General features: G+C 37.2%; 3 protein-coding genes across 4 annotated transcripts in view; 2 read left to right on the forward strand and 1 right to left on the reverse strand.

Moving 5' to 3' along the window:
- LOC121734494 (phosphatidylinositol 5-phosphate 4-kinase type-2 alpha) overlaps positions 1–13420 on the forward strand; it is a 30493-nt gene extending 17073 nt beyond the window's left edge. Inside the window, exon 12 of the transcript XR_006036714.1 lies at positions 13378–13420. The gene's annotated coding sequence lies outside the window, so the exon portion shown is untranslated. The remainder of the gene's footprint in view (positions 1–13377) is intronic.
- Positions 715–7404, reverse strand: LOC121734496 (proteasome subunit beta type-3). Of its 2 annotated transcripts, none has more exons than XM_042125116.1 (5): positions 6926–7404; positions 2058–2263; positions 1764–1932; positions 1162–1290; positions 715–866 (listed from the first exon to the last, which is right to left on the reverse strand). In XM_042125116.1, exons 1-5 carry the CDS (start codon positions 7391–7393, stop codon positions 756–758), a joined length of 1083 nt encoding a protein of 360 aa, XP_041981050.1. In that variant the 5' UTR covers positions 7394–7404; the 3' UTR covers positions 715–755. The 2 variants fall into 2 exon arrangements, with proteins under 2 accessions (XP_041981050.1, XP_041981051.1); XM_042125117.1 differs by lacking the exon at positions 6926–7404 and adding an exon at positions 2409–2546.
- LOC121734495 (beta-ureidopropionase-like) lies at positions 9002–10282 on the forward strand. The gene has a single exon (XM_042125115.1). It carries the CDS (start codon positions 9058–9060, stop codon positions 10225–10227), a length of 1170 nt encoding a protein of 389 aa, XP_041981049.1. The 5' UTR covers positions 9002–9057; the 3' UTR covers positions 10228–10282.
- Positions 13421–22395: the final 8975 nt, after the last annotated feature.

A 22395-nucleotide genomic window follows, 5' to 3' on the forward strand; every position in this document is an offset into this window, starting at 1 on the left:
CACAAAATAATGTAAGGGAGTAAGTTTAGTCCCCGTCTGACCTACATTTTGTATGTAGTTTCTTGTATGTGCTAGTGAAATCGTCAGTTGCCATCGATTTGTGTATAGATCGGTTTGTGTATTGAGTAAACAATTTTATTAATATTAATCTCATTCGAAATGAATTGTATGGTTTTGATAATTTCAATGGTGTAGGTTGCCTCGGCATATATTATCGCTGCTTCACTGGAGCATGATCGACAAATGTGGATTGTCTAGTCTCTAATTTGTGTAAACATGTACCTATATGGAACATTGAAATTATAATTTTCTAAATATTCGGTTATAAAGATTTGGAAAAATTTATTTCTTTTTTTTAAACCCTTTGGTATGCCGTATGAAGAATGTATGACCATAGAAAATATGAGAGTGAATGTAAATACTGACAGATTTTAAGGACAAAATGACAGACCCTTTTACAGTCAATGTAAAATTTTGTCTGGAGTCTGGACCCCTAGACGATAAATTTTATTGTGCAATATTATTAAACAATATTGAACGGGCCCGCCTTATTTTATTCAATAGAATACAACTTTTTTGACAACTAGATTGAAATTTTGTTGCAAAATTATGGTAGGTCTTGCGGGCATGTAAATCATGTTGCGCATATTATGCACGTAAAGCATGTGCAAAATATTAAGAGCTAACTATAATGGTGAAAATAAAGCCGAAAAATAGTATAAAATGAAAGATTTATTAATATAATTTGGAATAAACTAGTCCATCCTTGTCTTGACGTGTTTTTCTGTGATCTTGTCCTTCTCAATGATGTAAACTGTAGCTCCCCAACCAGAAATCGCGTCGCGGTCAGCAGCATTCACTAACGCCTGAAATGAATTTTGTATATAATTGTTATGTAAACACTTTATATAAACAATTTAATATCAATATTCCAACTTGAAATAAAAGCATTTACAGAATTATTTAGTTTGCCAAATGATTCTTCCAAATTAAATTTTATTGGAATGAATTTGATAAACTTTAAATTGCAAATTATTTTCATAAAGCAAATGTTGATGGTAGCATATTCATGTCCAGAGTTTATACATATAAGTGACTTACTTATATTTGGATTTTGGAGTTACTGATTAGAGGTAAAATACATCTGAATTCACTGTTTACCTGAGAGATGGTCTCGAACAGCTCGTCGGGCTTGAGGTTTGGCTCCCAGAGAGCTTCACACATACCATATAGCTGTTCCGAGCATGTGCCAGACACAACAAAATCTTCTGGCTCATTGGGACATCCAATCTATAACAATATATTTAGTAGCTTGGAAAATGTTTATTTATCTAAGTTTTTATCTGACAAAGTATTTGCTTTTCTTTTTAATAAAACAGCTAAAATATGCATGTATTAGAACATTGAATAGTATGTAAAAATTTGTGGAGCATTTGATACTTTACAAAGATAAATAAAATGAATCCATACGCGTAAAATAAGGCCACTTTCATTGAGGGGAAATCTCTGAAAAATGTAATTTTATCATAGTTTTACAGGTAAAAATTTTGGCTCCTCTCGTGCGCCACAACGGAAAAGATACCCATGGCACCTCTGCGGCGCCATCCGCACAGAATTAATTAATACACTATATTATATTAACACCTTAAAGATATTATTTAAAGCATGGCATAATCATTGGGCTAATGGAGCTCTGCCATCTTCAATTTTGCATGGAAATAATAGAGTATTAAAAAAATGCATAGTTTATGAATACTATTTACCAAATCCATATTGCAGACATAGGGCTGGTTTGTGTAGGGATCGAGACCAGCAATCACGGGCTCCACAAAGTAGGGGCCAAAGCGCCTCTCATATAACAGGTTGGACAGCATCGCTGAGAAGGTCTTGGGTTTCATTATTCTGTTCTCTCTCAGCTCATAGAGATTCATTCTGAAATTATTGTACATTAAAATTGTAGATGAGAAAAGGTCTAAATACTCTAAAAGTAGCAGTAATGTCTACAAAGCAATATCAAACTGCCTGGACTTAAAACAGCTAATGTATACTGAAATTACCTGAATTTAAGCCTTTGAAATACAGTTTGGGTATCAGTGGCAAGGCCAGGTAGGCCTACAAACAGAGTGGGTCCCATTTGATACACTTTTGGGAAGTTTGTGGATATGGTTTGAGCTTGTATACCATAACGCTTGTCGGTGGCGATTGCCACACAGTTATCGCCTTTCATGGCAACCACTGCGCCTCCATTGTAGGCTAATATCGACTGAAAATAAATACAGAAATTGTATAAAACTGGTGAACACTTGCAGTAAAATGCATGCAAGAATATGGATCACTTGAAGACCGGCTTCAAAAACAACCAAATCGCAAACTTGATAAGTACACGAATCCATGAAACTGACACTCACCATTGTGAAATTTTAATTCTATTGAATAAAATAAGTTTTTGTGGCAATTTAATTACTATTTTACAAAGGAATAATTATTTTATTCGCGAAAGACAATGATAATTTGAAAACGAAAAATGACATATCATCCAATCACAGATGTAAAATATCTTTTCCCTCTTCTTTTTTTTTTCTTATTATGGCACTTAGGCTATATAACCATGACTAGTGTCAGGCCTGTCCCACTCGCGTGTTTAGGTATCGAACTGTAAGTACCCCTTTAAAAGGGGTAGATCACAAGGGACTCACAGGCGAGCAGTGACGCGCGCGCAAGATTTTTTCGTCGCATATATCTACGTACTGATTTAACCGCTGTGACATAATCGTTATTAATCTGATAAATATGAACAATTGAAAAAAGTCAAAGAAATATTTCAATAAAGTATTTTAAGACTTTAAAATACAAAAAAAGATAAAAAAAAAATACATAAACATAGCAAATAAATTAATTTGTTACAAACAAACCGCATACTACACATAAATAAACACAAGGTACTATGTTTAAGTTGTGAAAACTTCCTGACCAGCTCCTACACTATAATCGAATATAAAACTATTATAAAATATACGTTGGGTTACTATTTGATTATTATTATAAAAAAGTTTGCTATTAGTAGCTATAGTAATTATTATTAAAAGATAATTATTTTATTTTCTAAAAGGTGACAATCTTGATTTCGTCAGAAAGGGTGCCTCTTACGCGATAGAAAGAGAGCGTACATGTAGGCAAATATAATTGTAGGCACCTAGCACTGCGCGGTCGGAATTTAAACTTTATAATATCGCAGCATGAGTTGTTATTTTTTTTAACGGGTTGCACGAGTGGGAAATCTGTTGGTACTACTAATATATATTCTGTGCCAGTGTCAAGTATTTTAAAAGGAGTAAAAGTGTTCTGTGATTATAAATGGTGGGAAAACAATATTGTTGCATACAATTTTCAGCATCGTTTCTTTATATCGTCAGGTCAAAAGTCTAGTCAAAGTCGAAGTAAAAAGTCAATACAGTCAAGGAGTCAAGTCGGTCGATTCAGTAAAGTGGTAGACGCTTTACTGAAACTTTGGTTGGAGTTTTGGAGGGAACACGAAAGAGCTCGTTTCTGGATATTGAATCACTTTCCTACACTTGTGCGCGATAGTCGATAACGAATATCTAAAGGTTAATATCCTACCAATATTACACATTAAAAACCTCATTAACACAATTTTAGGAAAATAATAATACAAAAACACAACATCACTCCTTCACATTCCCGACAAAACTCCCCCTCTTTTTTCACAAATTATACAGGGTGTAACAAAAATAAGTGATAATACTTTAGGGTGTGTAAGTTTTCCTTGTATAGAGTTCACTGTGAAAGTAGCAGCGCTGAAAGACCGACATTTTTTTTCACTTTTGTATGGGGAAACTTGTGACACTCGGACCCTTGCCCATACAAAAGTGAAAAAAATTTTTCTTCTTTCAGAGCTGCCACTTTCACAGTAAACTCTCTACAAGGAACACGCACACACCCTAAAGTATTATCACTTATTTTTGTTACACACTGTAGACAGAATTGACACGGGTGCTGTGCACGGTTACGGTCGTTTGATAATTGATATTTCTATATTCAAGTATAAAAATGAATTATAAAATCGACAATTTTGGGTTAGTCGCCCCCTTAAGCCCGGCCGCACATTGTCCGAATTCTGATCAGAAACAGTTGAATTTCGCCGGACCGCCACCCCGCACACTATCCGAAATATCCTTCTGGCGAGTTCGAGCTCACTCGGTTCAGTACAAAATGTAAGAGACAGCGAGGACGTTCAACGGGGATTGTCCATTTTTTTTTTAGTTTTGCTCATTACAAAAACATTTCGAGGAATAAGGTCAGTGATCGTTTTTCTGTTTATAAACGAAAAAAATACCCATTAGTTACTTATATTTTCGAACAAATATGTTTAACCTTAGTTTGACCTTCAATGGCGTTAACGCCATTTAATTATATATTATTAGCAATAAATTCGACCAACATTACGTTTCCAACTTTTGGTAAGCTTCTCGTATCAGCTTTCACATAATGAGAACTTGCATTTGACGAACCAGCCATTATAAATAAGATTAAAAGGAAATTTAAAACATACTGCGGAGATCAATTAGCCGCCGATGATGACGTCAGAGCGAAACTTTAAAAATTTATTGAGAAAGAACTAGCCAATGAATTTCAAAATTATTTAATTTATATTCTTAAAATACCCTATTTTAACGAAAAAAAAATATAAAAAGTACATGTGATTTTTTTTGGGACAATGCCCACTGTTTCTGATCAGAAATTTCGGACAATGTGCGGCCGGGCTGATACTCTATAGCAGGGGTCAGTTGTCACCAAATGGCGGACCGCGGTCCGCATCCGGTCCGCCGCGCGCCGACGGACCAAGCATCTTCGTTAAAGGGCCCATTCACGGCAGGACTGCGGCAGTCCTGCCGTGAATGGGCCCTTTTATAGAGAATATAAATTCTAAGTTTAGAATGACCACTTTTATTGAGCAAATTATTAAATTAAGTAATTAAAGTTAATTTCAAATATTCAAAATTCAAATTCTTTAATTTAAATTAATATTTGGTGACGCCTAATGTAAAAAACCGTGTTGGATATTATGTTTCAAACATAGAATTATAAGTGATTATAACCTTTAGAAAAGGCATTCCATACAATCGTTAGCGCGAAAATATTGTGTCACCCTCGAAATGAGTGAGCTCACTCATCTGAGAGCAGTGTGCCATAGGACGCGGTGACAGTCGGACGTGTTTAATGCATTGATTACGTAAAATATGCATTGAAAGCGTAAAATGATTGAAAGAGAAAGTAGTATATGCTATTAAGTACTGTAAGACAAAAAAGGACGACAATATTTTCTCGATACACATTTTGCATGCAAAAACATTGCTACAGTTTTGATGGCGTATGCCATATCCATAGAAAAGGCATTCCATACAATCGTCAGCGCGAAAATGTGTCACCTCCGAAATGAGTGAGCTCACTCATCTGAGAGCAGTGTACCATAGGACGCGGTGACAGTCGGACGTGTTTAAAGCATTGATTACGTAAAATATGCATTGAAAGCGTAAAATGATTGAAAGAGAAAGTAGTATATGCTAATAGCATATACTACTTTAAGACAAAAAAGGACGACAATATTTTCTCGATACACATATTGCATGCAAAAACATTGCTACAGTTTTGATGGCGCATGCCCTCTGTATTAGCTCCGTGCGTATGCCATATCCAAGTATTGACATCGTTGGTTTCAAATTGCTTGTTTTCTATGAGAGGCCGGGCCGGCGGCGGAAAACAAGAAATTTGACAGCAAAAAATGGAAAGGGCGTAAGCGGCAAAATATTTTGTCGCGTAATAAAACCATAAATATATTTCATTTAAGCTATGGGCAAATTAAAATGTATGCTTGAACCAATCTATGTAGAAATTTTGGAAGCTTTAAATCACTCTCCTCTGTTGGCATTAGAATGCCTATTTTTACAGAGGATTGATTATTCTGTGTTATAAAAGTTGACCAATCGTGTTATGCTATAGGTAATTCCATAAACCTATAATGCTCAGTATATTATATTAAGTCTATGGGTAATTCATGGGTAATTCAAAGACCACTGATCTCCGTTGTATAATGGAGGTCAGTGTCAAAGACAGAGACATATGATGAATACTGACAATTTTTTAGCTTTAGTCATTGCTGAGAAAAATCGTTATAGCTACAGCCAAATTATCAAGGCGTCGCATTGCACAAAGAATTAAGCGTAAATTTATTTTTGGATAGGTTATACTTAAAGGTAATATTATCAATTAGGTATTTATTAGATGGAAGGGTCGGTATTTATTGACGTTCTTGTAACAATTTTCCATACATATCTAAACGCGATGTCATTCTAAATCCCCATTGATCTTTCACCTGACGACACAAGTTCAGGTCGATTTCTGCCAAAAGAAGACCATCTTTATGTCTGGAGAGACCTGGAGTTCTGATTCCATTAGGGGCGGTAACGTAGCTGGAGCCGTAGAAGCTTCTTGTCTTTCTGCCATCTTTTATCGCAAACTCTTCGGTGCCAACCCTGTTAATACTACAGGTGAAGTAGTGATTGGCGATAGCCGCGTTTCTTGCTTCGACACCCCAAAACGATTCTCCAAACTCAGAAATAGTAGCAGCCGGGTTGAACACTATTTCAGCGCCATTCAGAGCGAACATTAGCCAGTTTAAAGCATGATGCCGTCCATAGCAGATATTTATAGCTATTTTACCGTATTTTGTCTCGAAAACGGGGTGACCAGTGTTGCCAGGAGAATAATAAGCCGTCTCACTAAAGCTGCCAACGCTCGGCAAATGATTTTTCCGATGTTTTCCAAGATATTTTCCGTTTTCGTCTATAACCACTGCTGTGTTCCACCAAACTTTTTTGTCATTCTCTAATATTGGTGAAATTATAACCATTTTGTATTTTTTCGCCAATTTACTCAAAAATAAAGTGCTAGGGCCATCCTCGGCAGATTCGGCGAAAGCAGACCATTTTTCCTTTTCACCTGTGCACAGAAAGAACGGCATAGGCCAAGTTTCTGGCAAACATAGTATTTGCACATTTTCTTCCGCTGCTATTACAATACTCTTCTCGATTTTGTTAAATACAGCATTTCTCTGTTCTTCTACTGGTTTAGCAGTATCCAAAACAATAGAATGTTGAATCAGTCCTAACCTAACTTTTCTCGGTGGTCTTGTGTCTTCTTTAGCAGCATCAAAACGATATCCAGCCAATTCCAAATTCAAATTATCACTTTTTGATTTCGTCGAATCTTTAATTGCCAATAAACAATGTTCTTCCTGTCCATAATATATTCGATTGAATTGTTTAATCTTCTCATTATTCAAGTTTTTTGCCACTATTGTATCAAGCGACTCCATTTTGTAACTAAAAGTTGATAATGGAGTTGATATAGTGTTACCAGTGTTGCCAGAGCTGTATGTTCGAAAGTTACATATTGTCAATTGTCATGCGAAAAGTAACATTTTTAGGGGAAAAGTAACATTTCGTATTGCTTATATATTGATTATATTTTTTATTTTTACGAAGGCATTTTACTTTGTTTAGCTCCAAGTCTACCAACATGACGGTCATTAAACAAAACTTTAAACTAAGGTGCGACAAGTCTTTAATTAAATAAACGTGGGCGGGGGCGCTGCTGATAAAGGAGAACTGTCAATAATGGCGTTTTTGTATGATGGCAGCGTTAGTTGCTTTTTTCGCCACGTTCATTTAAAGCCTTGTCAACTGTAACGACAAAACTCAATAAAACTTATTGCGTTTCGTTTTCGCATTTTTGGTTTCAAACGTCTTTTTTTTTTCAATTAAGTACCAAAAGTAACGTAAAAGTAACATCTGTAGCCATGCGACATGAATGTAACATGCAGCCCGGGCCAAAAGTAACGTAAAATGTTACAAAAGTAACATTCTGGCAACGCTGAGTGTTACGCAAGGCCGATTACACAGCAAACATTATGGTATGTAGGCCCGTTCGCAATTAATTTACCTCATGCGGCCGTTCCCAATATTTGATCTATCTCTGGTTTTGCCCTACTAGAGATAGGAATAGCTCACATTAGACATTAGAGACATATATTTTATGTCAATTGTGAGCTATTCCTATCTCTAGTAAGGCAAAACCAGAGATAGATCAAATATTGGGAACGGCCGTTAGTTTATGACTGTTATCCTTAAATCGTTGGAATAAAATTTCTGTTAGAAAACATATCTAAAGGACTGTACTGAGACCGGTTGAAACGTTGATGTATTGACTATTAAGTATTAGAACTGGACTGGTAGTTTACATACTAATAAGGACATGATCCTCCACTCTCTAGAATATTAGCGGGATGTCAGGCGCCTCACGTACTTAGTGCATCGCTGAATATGCATAGATGCACATATAATCTAAGATTCTAATACAGATTTAGATGTGGTATTGGCAAATTAGGTTTATTTATCAAAGCTGTATCTTAAAATCACCATCAGTATCACTGACTAAAGTTCATTTCTTTGTTTTGAATTTGAGGAGGGTTAGGCTGCCTCTAGTCTGCAAAGAATAATTATAACTAGCTATTTGACCGAGCTTTGCTCGGTATTCGATAAAACACGAATTAAATTACATTTTCTAAAAATGATTCCTAGCTAGATCGATTTATCTCCCCCCAAAACCCTCTATACTTATACTAAATACCATGAACATAAAAAAAAGTTTACAGATATAAGATTAGGTACTTACTAAGGAAATGCAATCATTGTCAGGTTCAATTAGGTGGTGAAACGCCAATTAGATTCTGTAGGCCCCTAGTTCTTAAATGAAACATTATTATACACACGCCCTAAACTTCTCCAGTACAAGAACTCGTATCAATATATACTTACTCACCAAATATTTTCACTGGACGAGTTGAGTTATCTAAGTAAGGCCGAAGGTCGTTATGATGGAATAAATAAATATGCACCCGACGCCGGCCGGCGCGCGCGCTTATATACCGCCTCACGTAGCTCCAGGCACCAGTCACAGCCAGCCAGCCGAGCCAGCAACATGGAGAAGGAAACTAAGAGCCTCGAAACCATCATCGAGAATAACCTGAGCGGCAACGATTTGGACGAGTTCAACAGAATCTACTACGGACGGAAGGATCATCATGCGGTCCCAATCAAAGATACCTCGCTAGCAGCAGCCAAGGAGAACAACTTTGAAATCGCAGCGTACGCCTTCCCAGCCAAAAAGGAGTCTACCAGACCACCTAGAATCGTCAAGGTCGGCGTCATCCAGCACTCCACCCCCCTACCCACCGACCGTCCCATCAACGAGCAGAAGAATGCTATCCTCGCGAAAGTCAAGAAGATGATCGACGTCGCCGGCCAGGAAGGAGTCAACATCCTCTGTTTCCAGGAGCTCTGGAACATGCCCTTCGCGTTCTGCACCCGGGAGAAGCAGCCGTGGTGCGAGTTCGCCGAATCTGCCGAGGATGGACCGACTACGAGGTTCCTGAGGGAGCTCTGCATTAAATACGCCATGGTCATCGTATCCTCCATCCTCGAGAGAGACGAGAAGCACGCGGACATTCTCTGGAACACAGCAGTCGTCATCAGCGACACAGGTAAGGTGATCGGCAAGCATAGGAAGAACCACATCCCTAGAGTTGGCGACTTCAACGAGTCCAACTACTACATGGAAGGTAACACCGGTCATCCAGTCTTCGCGACGCGCTACGGCAAGATCGCCGTCAACATCTGCTTCGGCCGCCACCACGTGTTAAACTGGATGATGTTCGGCCAGAACGGTGCTGAGATCGTCTTCAACCCATCGGCGACCATCGCGGCGGAAGCGGGCAGCGAGTACATGTGGAACATCGAGGCGAGGAACGCTGCCATCACCAACTGCTATTTTACGGCGGCTATCAACAGGGTCGGCTATGAAGAGTTCCCCAACGAATTCACGTCTGCGGACGGCAAGCCGGCTCATAAAGACCTGGGTCTGTTCTACGGCTCCAGCTACTTCTGCGGCCCCGACGGGGTGAGGTGCCCAGGGTTGTCGCGCACCAAGGATGGTCTTCTGATCTCTGTAATGGATCTGAACATGAACAGACAGATCAGGGACCGCCGCTGCTACTATATGACTCAGCGCCTAGACATGTACGTTGATAGCCTCAAGAAGGTTCTAGATCTCGAATTCAAGCCCCAGGTTGTCCACGAGAACGAGAAATGAAAACTTCTACCGATTTAACTCCCGTTTTTAATGAATATAGTATTTTTTAATCTAATTTTGTTTTTTTCCCTGAGACCTTAACAAAATATAATTATTTCTAAGGCACATTAACATATTATTTGTATAGCTAAACTTTACCTTAGTTTATGTTAAGGTACATTCAAAATCAGCGTTGCATGTATCCATGGACGCTAGCAATCGCTTAATACCATTCGTTGATCCATCGTTATGTATGATGGATGCTTGAAATAGACTTCTAAGTACGGTATTTTGCATTATGAATAAACACTTACTAGTCTGTTTAAAATATTTCCTGTCATCAAAGCTTTTTAATGGCTTTGGATTTACTTTAAAATTACGTATAAGTAGATAATTATTATTAATATTGATAATAATTATTATAATTTATAGTTTCTGACCAGCCTAATGCAGTTTTAACAAGCGCATAATTCTATCTAAGATTTACGCAGTTCTAATTATTGTACAATATTATGAAATGAGCACAGAATAGTAATTAAATTACAGAAAATAATGTTTATCTAATGGTTTGTTTATCTTATGCAATAGTTATAAATGCTGTCGTGTGGGTGGTATTTATTTATAATAATAATTATTCGATTAGATGAAGGAATTTATTGTTTGCTTATTATTTTTAATTTTTTCCTTATTTTGATGACAAATGACAAAGTTAGCTCTCATTATGCTTACCTCAATTATTCATTATAGCTCAATAGTTGGTGTTAAATTAGTATGCCGTTCCCCGCAAGTCACAACTTTGCTCGCGCATAAATTCTTGTCGCGCGGGAACCGTACATGTTTTTGTGATAAAGCTATTTATCATATTAATATTTATTATGTACTTTCGCGCGCGACTCCAAGTACAAGCTGTACAAAAAATAAAATAAATTTTCGGATTTATTATAATAGTATGGTAATCAGTCAAAGCCTTTAGCAACTAATATAACATATTCTGTGCCTTTAGTATAAAAATGCATACCTACGTACAAGTAGATAGAGTAGGGTATTTGAGAGTCAACAAATTCAGTGGGTAGCAACTTACAGTCAAACAAAAGTCCAAAATTCGTTTATATACTTAATATTATAATAACTCGAAAAGATGAAAATATATTAATACATCACGTTATAAGAGGAAACGACCCTTAACAGAAGAAACAGTTTTGATTTCCAAGAGTAATTTTGGCACACATTTAATTTTGGTGCGCCTTTTAATTTAATTCAGCGTTTTTCTCACTTACTTTTAATCGGTAACCCTAATGTCTAACACTCAGTGTTGCAAGTGACAAAAATATAATGGCGAAGTGCGAAACTCGGCTGTAATTTGTGTGTAATTTCCGACAAGAGATGTCGCTAATGTGTCGCTCTCGCAACTCCATCTAGCCATAAAACTTGCAAATAACAATGCAGTCGCATCACCCTTATTGTAATGTACAATAGATATGTTTTCGCTGAGCAAACATAAGATAATGCGGTTACCTTCAAGTGCACTTATGGTGTTGGAGCCCGTGACATCCATTACAATAATGATGTGTTTTTTTCAGGGCTGCCGACAAAAAACTATTTTTAGTTTTTTCAAGGAACTTTACTTTTTTAAACAAATATTTAAATCCTAAAATTTTAAGGAAAAAAATATTAACACACCTAGTTAGTTAAGCTGAGCATTTACAACGCTATAAAGTATAAACTATAACATTTCAGAAGTTCTGAAAAGAGACTCAAAGTAAATTACCATAATCTATAAAATCGGTAAAATCGTAAATCTTTAACATTTTTTTTTATGAAATAAGGGGGCAAACGAGCAAACGGGTCACCTGATGGAAAGCAACTTCCGTCGCCCATAGACACTCGCAGCATCAGAAGAGCTGCAAGTGCGTTGCCGGCCTTTTAAGAGGGAATAGGGTAATAGGGGAGGGTAGGGAAGGGAAGGGAAGGGAATAGTTGAGGGTAGGGAAGGGAATAGGGTAGGGGTTAGGGGATTGGGCCTCCGGTAAACTCACTCACTCGGCGAAACACAGCGCAAGGGCTGTTTCACGCCGGTTTTCTGTGAGAACGTGGTATTAATCCGGTCGAGTCGGCCCATTCGTGCCGAAGCATGGCTCTCCCACGTACAACATTTGAGTTCTCACACAGATAGAGAAATAGTTTGAAGTGTTTTTTTATTCATTTAAAAACAAAACAACTAAAACTAGAGAGTGCCAACCCTACGACCAACTGGGTCGCGTAGCCTGTAGTGCTGGGAGCGGAAGTCAGCGCCATCTTCTTCAGCTAAAACGCCAGCCTAAAAAGTTCAGTCGAGCGCCTCTTGTGGTGTCTCTGTAGGTACTGTGTTGTCGCCTCTATATCTTAGTATCATCATCATTCATCATCAAATATCTTGGACTATCATCACCAACAGCTGCTATTAAAGTTTCTTTAGATTTGTTACTATCAAAGAATTATATCGATGGGTCTTAAAAATATCATCATTATTAAACAAAAAAGATGGCATTATAATAATTTATAGACTCTACACTCCTGTGTCTATTTTGGAGTTACTAAGTAATTAAAAACTTTAGCTGATAATGTATAAAATGTTCAGTTTCTAGAGCTAACTAATAATAAATAATAACACACAGTGTCACAGTTTATACTAGTACAGTTTCCAACGCTATACATATTATTGTATTGAGTAATGTACTGATTGTGTTTTCCATATTATGTAAGACTCATTGTAAAACCGATTTGATTTAAATAAAGTTTATTATTATTATCCATACTAATAATAATAATACTCCCCACACCGGTTTCGGTGACGGTGGCCGGTTTCATTGAAACCAGACCAGGTACGCAGGAGTAATTTTATAGTGCCCAAGTGTGTGCGCAGTACACAAGAGCACTCTCTATTCCTTTACTCTCATAACCCAGTGGGACGGAAGACCGACACGACTGGCGAGAGATCAGGCGCAGGACCGACTTTTTACATGCCCATCCGACGCATGGATCATCTTACTTGTCAGACAATCAGGTGATCAGCCTGCATTGTCCTAACCAAACTTGGAAATAACATGTTTCCAACGCGGGATTCGAACCCACGACCTCCGGAGTCGAGAGCGACGCTGTAACCACTAGACCACGGAGGCGTTATACTAATACCATACTAATATTATAAATGCGAAAGTGTATCTGTCTGTCTGTGTGGCATGGAGATACTTGAAGTCCCGGGAAAAGGACATAGGATACTTTTTGTTCCGACAAAATGTACGGTCCCCGCGCTATAAACGAGTTTTGGCGCAACGGAGTTGCGGGCGTCATCTAGTTATTAATAGATAGCATAATACTAACGATCGCGATGGCGCCAAAACCAAATTACGCCATTTTGTTTTTATTTTTGCATCTGGCAATTAAAGTCATTACGTTCGAAAGAAATATGGCCGCACTACCGTTTCCGGCAACTTTTTAATTTTTCATTTACGGTCGGTGGTTTCAATTTTTTCCGCTAATTTTTCATTTAAGTTTGTTGCACGTTCTGCCCCGGGGACTGTAGTAATTAGCACAAAATATGGAAATTAATGTTTGTGCCTTCATCTAAAAGAAATTAAGAAATTAAAAACACGATCTTGTCCGCGAATTTGAGTTAGAGCTGTAGAGATAATTTTAATCGGGAAAAGATTTCTCAAAAACTTTTAAATTTATTCTAAGTTTTTTAGGAACTTTTTAACCGATTCCGTAAAAACGCCTAGGCTGTACATCTTTTTATTTTTATACTCTCCACACAAAGTAGCAACTATTTAATATGTGCCAGAGATACATATTTAAAATTTGACGAAAACTGAATAAAACTGTTGCATTTTTCCAGATTTCAATAGGGTTGTGCGATTCCATCTGAGCTCCGTTCCATTTCCTGCTCCTGTCGCGGTTCCGCACAAACCAAAAAACTCCCACTATTACACCAACTTGATTTGACTAGCGACAGGAAAACTGTGGACTTGCCTTCTTTATTCCTTTTTTTTACCCTGACGAAAAATAAAAGTCATGAAGTCAAAATCAGTGTCTGTCCGTACAGCTTAAAATAGATGGACCGATTGTGATCTTACTTTCATGGGCGTACCTATGGGGGGGGGGGGGTCAGCATACCTGTTTCGAGATGGTCGGTCTGAAATAGTACATTACGCACCTAGGGCAGGAAAATAAGAAATGTCTCAGATCACATGTACTTGTTGGCCGAGGTGAAGCCAAGTCAACAAACATGTGATCTGAGGCTTTCTTATTTACTGCCCATGGTGCGTATACTATTTTTTTCATCGACGGAGGCAGAAAACGGCAACATCTGTAAGCGCAGCGGGAAGAAAGTTGACGTTTTCCGCCCGGAGGTGAGAAAATATATTTTGTTTCCAACACTTCATATTGCGCAGAGTAGGTAACACGTTTTTAATTCCCACTTGCCTACCTGGCAATTGACGTTTATTAGCTGCACCCTCCTGCCCCCACCTGGGTCCGCCCATGCCTACTTTTTTGTTTGAAAACTTTATCGAAGGCTGATCGAAGGTATCATTGCAGGCTGCGTTCGTTTAATCATCACCTGCAGCTTCACAACTCAGGGGTTGCTAAAAATAACTACTTAAATACTGTTTAAAGTTAATTTGACAAATTCCGCCAACGATTATTATACGGAAAACGCCGAAACCACGGAATGACAATTTTCATTTTCCTGTTGTTTTAAAGTTTAATAAACAAAAGAATAATTACATCGGGCACTAACTTGATAATAACATTTTTTTTTGTAATCTGAACACGTGACGATTGTTTATGTTTTTGTTGTGATACGATTCTTTACTGAAATGTGTTAATGTACTTTGTTGATAGTTAGCTCAGACGTAACTGTACTAATTAAAAATATTCTATACTAGATGTTCCGCGCGGCTTCGCCCGCGTAATTTAGGAATGTCACGGAAAACGTACATTTTCCGCAAAAATTTCCTTTCACGTGGTTTAGGGGTAATACAATAATTTAACATTAGATAATTATTATTGCTTTGTCTTTTTAGTACATTTTTATTTAACGCATCAGATTACTTATAAAATAATATAATATGCAAAAGTTAGGTTAGATTTCAGAAATTGTAGAAAAAAAATAAAGAGTAATCGACTCTACGGATTCTGTTCCATATGTGCGGCGGCAAATTGAAAAGCACACTCGAAAACCCCTTTAGTGTCACGTTAGGGGCACAATGGACCCCCGCCTTACACCCCATGGACGAGTTTTATCGTTTTAAAAAATTGACACTTCGGAAACGACGGACAATATTAAAAAAGTTATGAACTAGTTCGATCAGATTATGCCTTCAGAGCGCAGCCTTTGTACGATAGTCAGATGTTACATACTGTAATCAATGTTTGATGTGGTTAAGGCTTAGGGGCTCACATAATGCGATCGTTGTTAAAATGTTAACTGGTATAAAAAGATTTCTTAGGAAGCAAATATAACAATTACGACCCCCATAAAAAGGATGCGATGAATCGAAACGACATCATTCAGTCATGTGACATTTTTTATCGCTATGATTAAAGTATTAAGTCACATACAATTTAATGAAAACTTCTAAATTCTAATCTCTAGCCTCCATAATAATATTATGGAGGCTAGAGATTAGAGACAACATTATTCTACAATAGAATGTAGACAGCCGAAATGCCTTACTGAACACAGCATTATTCAATAATTATTAACATCAAGCAGATTCATTGACAGGTATACTATATTACATTATAATAATAGAGAGCAGCCGGTAAAAATGTTTATAATTGTGGTAATTGTTTGGTCGTGGGGCGCTAACTCAATAACGTGTGATGATGGATCGCAGGCGGGGATACTGTATGTTACTAATTTTATAGTATACTTACAGGTATAGTAGAGATTAGAGGTACATTTGTTTATTGAAGATCGTCGGTAAAATTCCGGTAGTGGCGTAGATAGTCTTAGGTAGAGCCGATCTCCGTTTCCCAGGTGCAGATTGTGTGCAGCTTATGAGAACTTGAAATAAGTACATATTATAATTTAGACAGCTACTTATATCAAAGTAAAGGAACACAAAATGTTCGTGTTCTTTTCTAATCTCTGTTATTTAAATATATTTTTTTCTCTCATTTTTTTCATTTTCCTTATGACTTTTTAGGCTTTTTTATTTTTGTTTCTATAAATATTTTACGTTTCCATTCAATTTGAATCTAATATTACTATTTTGCTATTATTTGTCAAATACTTCTCAAGCACATAATATTATTTAGACACAATAAAATTCCAGCGTACCTATCTGACTTAATTTTAGTGAAACCGGCCATAGATCTACCGACCGAAATCTATCTAAAAAAATCGGTTCACAAACGGCGGAGCAATCGTTGAACATACAAAAAAGAAATCCACAGCCGAATATATAACCTCCTCGTTTTTTGGAAGTCGGTTAAAAATAGTGTGGGAGAATGCTAGTGATTTTTGGGACACAAAACATTAATTTACTGATTAGTGAGTCAACATCCATCTTATGATGAACTTGCGGGAAGTTTAAAGTGTCGGCCCTGACGTATGCCCCTGTGGGACCCATCCGTTATACCGGGGAAGAACAAATTTTAGTTATTACATACCGGGAATACTGCACACGTATAAAACTATATTGTCGATGAATTGTGCAAAATATACTATGATGCATGTAATAATTGTAATAATTTGTCTGCTTGTCTTTGTATGGCACGTTGGAACATTTACGTGAAAAGACGTCGAACTCTAAAGAGTTATAATAAATATTATGCTGCGTACATAATATCTTTATTCCTAAGAGTAAGAGAGTTGATTTCGGGTTGATGCTTTGGTGTGATCTTAGTTTTGTCTCCAGTCTCCAGATAAAATATTCAGGCTGTTTTGATTCCCAAAAGTATACTAAAATCCTAAATTTACACGTTACTAACGAATACCAACGATTCTATGATCTAAACCACGAGGCTAGTAACAAATATGAAGTTAGTCTGTGGCCTCGGGTCAGGTTTGGAACATACTAAACTGATTTACGTCACAAAGAAACGTTAATCTTTAAGCGAGCTTATTAATTGTTGTGTGAAACTACACGTATCCCACGGAACTTTTGGCTTTATTGTCTTTAGATGAGACAGTACTAAGAATATTATTGTTTTACAATTGCCCTAATTGGGAATCCAAAATGGCTGGCTCCAGTGGGAATAAAAGGGCACGACATTTGGCCCGTCACGACCTTTGCAAAGGGCAGACCAGCCATAAAAATATGTGGTAGTGACATTCCACCAGACATTTTGGACTGAATGCCAAAATTTTTAGTTTAGCTTGAAAAGCTCCAGTTGGGTCAAACCACGGTCAAACCCATTTGTTTAAAGATAGAGAGTGCTATCATATATGGCATTCACTAGTGACAATAGCGAAGTTATATAATATAATATCGATAAAAAAAATCTCCACAGCCGAACAAATAACCTCCTCCTTTTTGGAAGTCGGTTAAAAATGTATGAGATTTAACATCTTACTTATCCTGCAAAGAAGAGAAAAAAGGTTTCCCTCGCAAAAAGTTTTAAGATATCATAGAGTTAGATTAACTTTTACTGTTTGTGCTTTTGTACCTACGTTTCATTAACACTAGAGTTCTCTTTAGGAAAATATAGCTAATTACCTATCCATTAGGTTGTTATTTGTAACTTAACTATTATTTCTTAATTTTTTTCCATGTTTATATTTTATCAAACAGACTAGAACCTAGAAACGAAGTAACATTCTAGCAACTTTATGTTTATGTATTTGTATTCTCATTTAAGTAAGTACATCACAGAATAAAGACGCCATCATCCCAAGAATTAAGAAGCCCTAATAAACATTTTGTTACAATTTAAAGTTGATTTAGAGCTCAGATCATAAATCTCAACCCTTCATTTCGTAATAAACCCGTATTATCTCCGCAAATCCCGAATCCTACTGTACTAATTTCGTGCCATTAATTTCAAATCTTTGTGGGGAGACGTTAAAAATGTACTAAGTATCGCGCTTAAATGATTATTCTCTTCAATTCAGAGTTATTTTACCTTTAACACGCCTTAAATGTTACATAGCATAAAGGCCGAAGTGCCTTTATGCTATGTAACATTTAAAGCGCTTCACTTCGGACTATGTGACTGTGATGGATAACAATGATTGTCAGCATGATTGTCCGTATGCACAATTGACGCAGAACAGTCGAATATGCAATGCACCTCTACACTTTTTTGACTAGTAAGTATTTTTCCGGCTGTGTATGAAGAATTTGCTTTTGAATATATGTGTACATTGCAATAGAAAATACACATCTGTGAATTATTATTGTTACCAACTTTAGTAAATCAATTCTATCTATAATTATTCTACAATAGATTGTGGAATCGCGGCAAATTTTTATAGGCGCTTTACCATATTAATTTATACGCATTTGGGTTTTCTTTAGCATTAATACCTCGATCGTGAGAATCGCAGACACAATATATTTTCAATTGTTATGAGACAGCCGGGTGCCGCTTGGCCCTTGGGGATTGATGGGTAACGGACAAGAGCGAAATTATGTGGTTTTAATGGTTACAAATCTAAAGCTAAGTTTAATTTATTCAGAACATTGATATTTTAATTACCGCGGCATCAAAAGTAGGCAGGTGTTACGATCCTCGACAATAATGACTTACGACGGAGTTAAGTTTTATATCAACAACGTGAACCCAATTTGGAGTCTGAAATCTTTTGGATTTTGCAAGCAGGTTTGCTTTAGCTTTACTTATATTGGCAAGGGTAAAAATACCTCAAAAAGAATAAAACCTCCTAAAAAGGCCCTTCGCCTAAAAAAAATATATCAAAATAGTCAAAATACGCATTTTTTACGATAGGTAGAACGATACTATAAATGTTACAGTAACCAATCGTAAAACGTATTTTTTTTTAATGAAATAAGGGGGCAAACGAGCAAACGGGTCACCTGATGAAAATCAACTTCCGTCGCCCATAGACACTCGCAGCATCAGAAGAGCTGCAGGTGCGTTGCCGGCCTTTTAAGAGGGAATAGGGTAATAGGGGAAGGTAGGGATGGAAAGGGAACGGAATAAGGGAGGGTAGGGAAGGGAATAGGCTAGGGGATTGGGCCTTCGGTAAACTCACTCACTCGGCGAAACACAGCGCAAGCGCTGTTTCACGCCGGTTTTCTGTGAGGACGTGGTATTTTTCCGGTCGAGCCGGCCCATTCGTGCCGAAGCATGGCTCTCCCACGTCTAAAGTTAGATTTAGTTTAAGTTATAGTATAACAGATAACTTACTACTTAATACTTATCTACAACTGAATAACGAATGTATAAATTGTATTATGAATAAAAGCTTTTAAAAAGTAATTGTTATTTTCTAGTTTCTACATTCAAATATTAGGGCCTGTTTAACCACTTCCTTATAAGTGCCGAATAGGCTATGTACACAGTTTTTGACAGATTCTCCATACTTCATCTGTCAAGTCAAGTGGTGGATAGCCTTTTCGGCACTTTTCGGAAGTGGTGAAACGGGCTCTTAGTCTTCAATTTCCAAATAACACCAAAATTAGTCTTTAACTACTTGTACTATTATCTATTCTGTGCTTTAACTTCCAAAGGACTTAAAGTCGAGTAAGTAGTAACATAATAAGTATATGAATTTTTTGTAGAGTCATTATTTCGTCTTATGATTTTATTACACCTTACATTTTATACTGTACTAGATGACTCAGAGAACTTCGTGTCACTTCCCTCGTAATATAAACCTTACCTGCCCCCCTAGACAAGTGGCAAAACGCTAACGCTAACGCTAGCGCTACAAAATGTATGCGATTTGACATAAGTCATCGCTTCGCTAGCGAATACTAATGTCAAATCCATACATTTTGTAGCGGTAGCGTTAGCGCTAGCGTTAGCGTTTTGCCACTTGTCTAGGGGGGCTGTACTTTCACGAATATTTCAAGACTAAAATTAGCCAAATCTGTTCGGCCGTTCTTGAGTCTTAGAGAGACTAACAAAATTTTGAATTAATTTTTATTTATACAGTGTGTAACAAAAATAAGTGATAATACTTTAGGGTGTGTACGTGTTCCTAGTAGAGAGTTCACTGTGAAAGTAGCAGTGCTGAAAGACGAAATTTTTTTTCACTTTTGTATGGGCAAGGGCCCGAGCGTCATGAGTTTTCCCATACTAAAGTGAAAAAAATGTTGGTCTTTCAGCGCTGCTACTTTCACAGTGAACTCTCTACAAGGAACACGTACACACCCTAAAGTATTATCACTTATTTTTGTTGCACCCTGTATAGATTTCTTACATTATTTTTATGCGGCGCTTTCTTATTTCTTTTATTTACATTATTACCTCACCTCTTCTCTAATACTCACAGATAAATAGCTAAATAGCTGTGCATTGTCGTCTGTTTGTCCGTAAGAAGTGGATCTTTACGGTCGGTTTGCGATGTCTCCCTAACCCTTTTGTGTGCAGTCGGATAACACCCCTTCTACTCTGATGCTTTTTAGATGTTAATCGGTGTTATATTAGATTTTTTAAAGTATTACACTTGCTGTAAATCATAATATAAAAAATGTGGCCTTTGTGGTTTTTGAACGAATATTATGCACAAAGAAATTAATGTTGTTTCTTCATTGTCAGTTGAAAAGGTGACATAACTTACCTATGAATTGGGAGCGTTCTAAGCACGGAGCTCTTTGTATTAGCTCCGTGGTTCTAAGTTATAACCACTCATACTGCGGGGCTAAAATGGTCGCTTTGAAGAATCATGATAATATGAATCATAATATGATTCATTTTTCTAAAATCGCAAAATGCAACTCTGCTTGCAATTCATTTCTGTATTTTTGTACTGATTTGACATTTTGTCAGTTTGACAGTTTTGGCAATTCATTTGCTGAATTGATTGAGAGGAATTGCTAAAAGTTACCATTTTAGCCCCTCTGATCTTTGCTTCAAAATAATCAAAATGTATACGTGGGAGAGCCATGCTTCGGCACGAATGGGCCGGCTCGACCGGAGAAATACCACGTTCTCACAGAAAACCGGCGTGAAACAGCGCTTGCGCTGTGTTTCGCCGAGTGAGTGAGTTTACCGGAGTCCCAATCCCCTACCCTATTCCCTTTCCTACTTACTCTATTTCCTCTTAAAAGGCCGGTAACGCACCTGCAGCTCTTCTGATGCTGCGAGTGTCCATGGGCGACGGAAGTTGCTTTCCATCAGGTGACCCGTTTGCTCGTTTGTCCCCTTATTTCATTAAAAAAAACGGAGTGCTATATAGAACTCTACGATAGAGAATAAAGAGTTATATTTGGTGCATCTGAATCTTCTCAAAACTTCAGTCCAAGTGTAAACTAAACGTAATAAAAATAAAAACCGATTGAAATTAAAAAAAAAAAAACAATATAAATTATTTCCTGGATATTTGATTTAACGACAAAGAAATCTCCTACGAAAAAGTCACCTGTCACACCTTATTTCTAACAATCTTGATACTTCTGGGCAATGAAGACTCGGCTCCCCTTTTTTAAATCTTGTCAGCATGAAGATTGGCAGTGAAACGTTTAAGACGGCTTACTTTACATTCCGCAGAGTTGTCGCATATTTTTCTAACAACTTATTGAGACGTCACGTAGCACGCTCCGTAGAACTTGATACTTGTCCGGATTCTTTGCAACTTCCTTTAATACCGTAAAGCCGTTTACCGTTAGTACCGTATGTTGTAAAATAAGGTTCCGTTTAAGCCTTAAGGGCTGTACATTTTATAACTTGGACCAGATGATATTGTTGGATACATTTGACTACAGAGTCGTTTCCAAAAGTACTCAAGAGTAGTTAAATGTTTAATAAGTATTCTTATAAGGGTAGGTTTAAAATAATTAAAAACTCCAAAAAGAGTTATATAGCAATAGCGCGTTTACGATTGCTCGGAGTTCTTATTAAATCCAGATACTATGTTCCTGATGGTACCATCGCAAAATTGATTCATGGGCAGTTGACGGACCTGCAAAATTTGGTTGGATTATGTCAATTCAATGTAATCCGCGATCTATAGGCTGGGATTGACATAACTTGACCAAATCTAGGTACTTATATCCTCCATCTGCCTAGGAA

Source organism: Aricia agestis, chromosome 15 (assembly GCF_905147365.1).
Source record: "Aricia agestis chromosome 15, ilAriAges1.1, whole genome shotgun sequence".
NCBI lineage: Eukaryota > Metazoa > Arthropoda > Insecta > Lepidoptera > Lycaenidae > Aricia > Aricia agestis.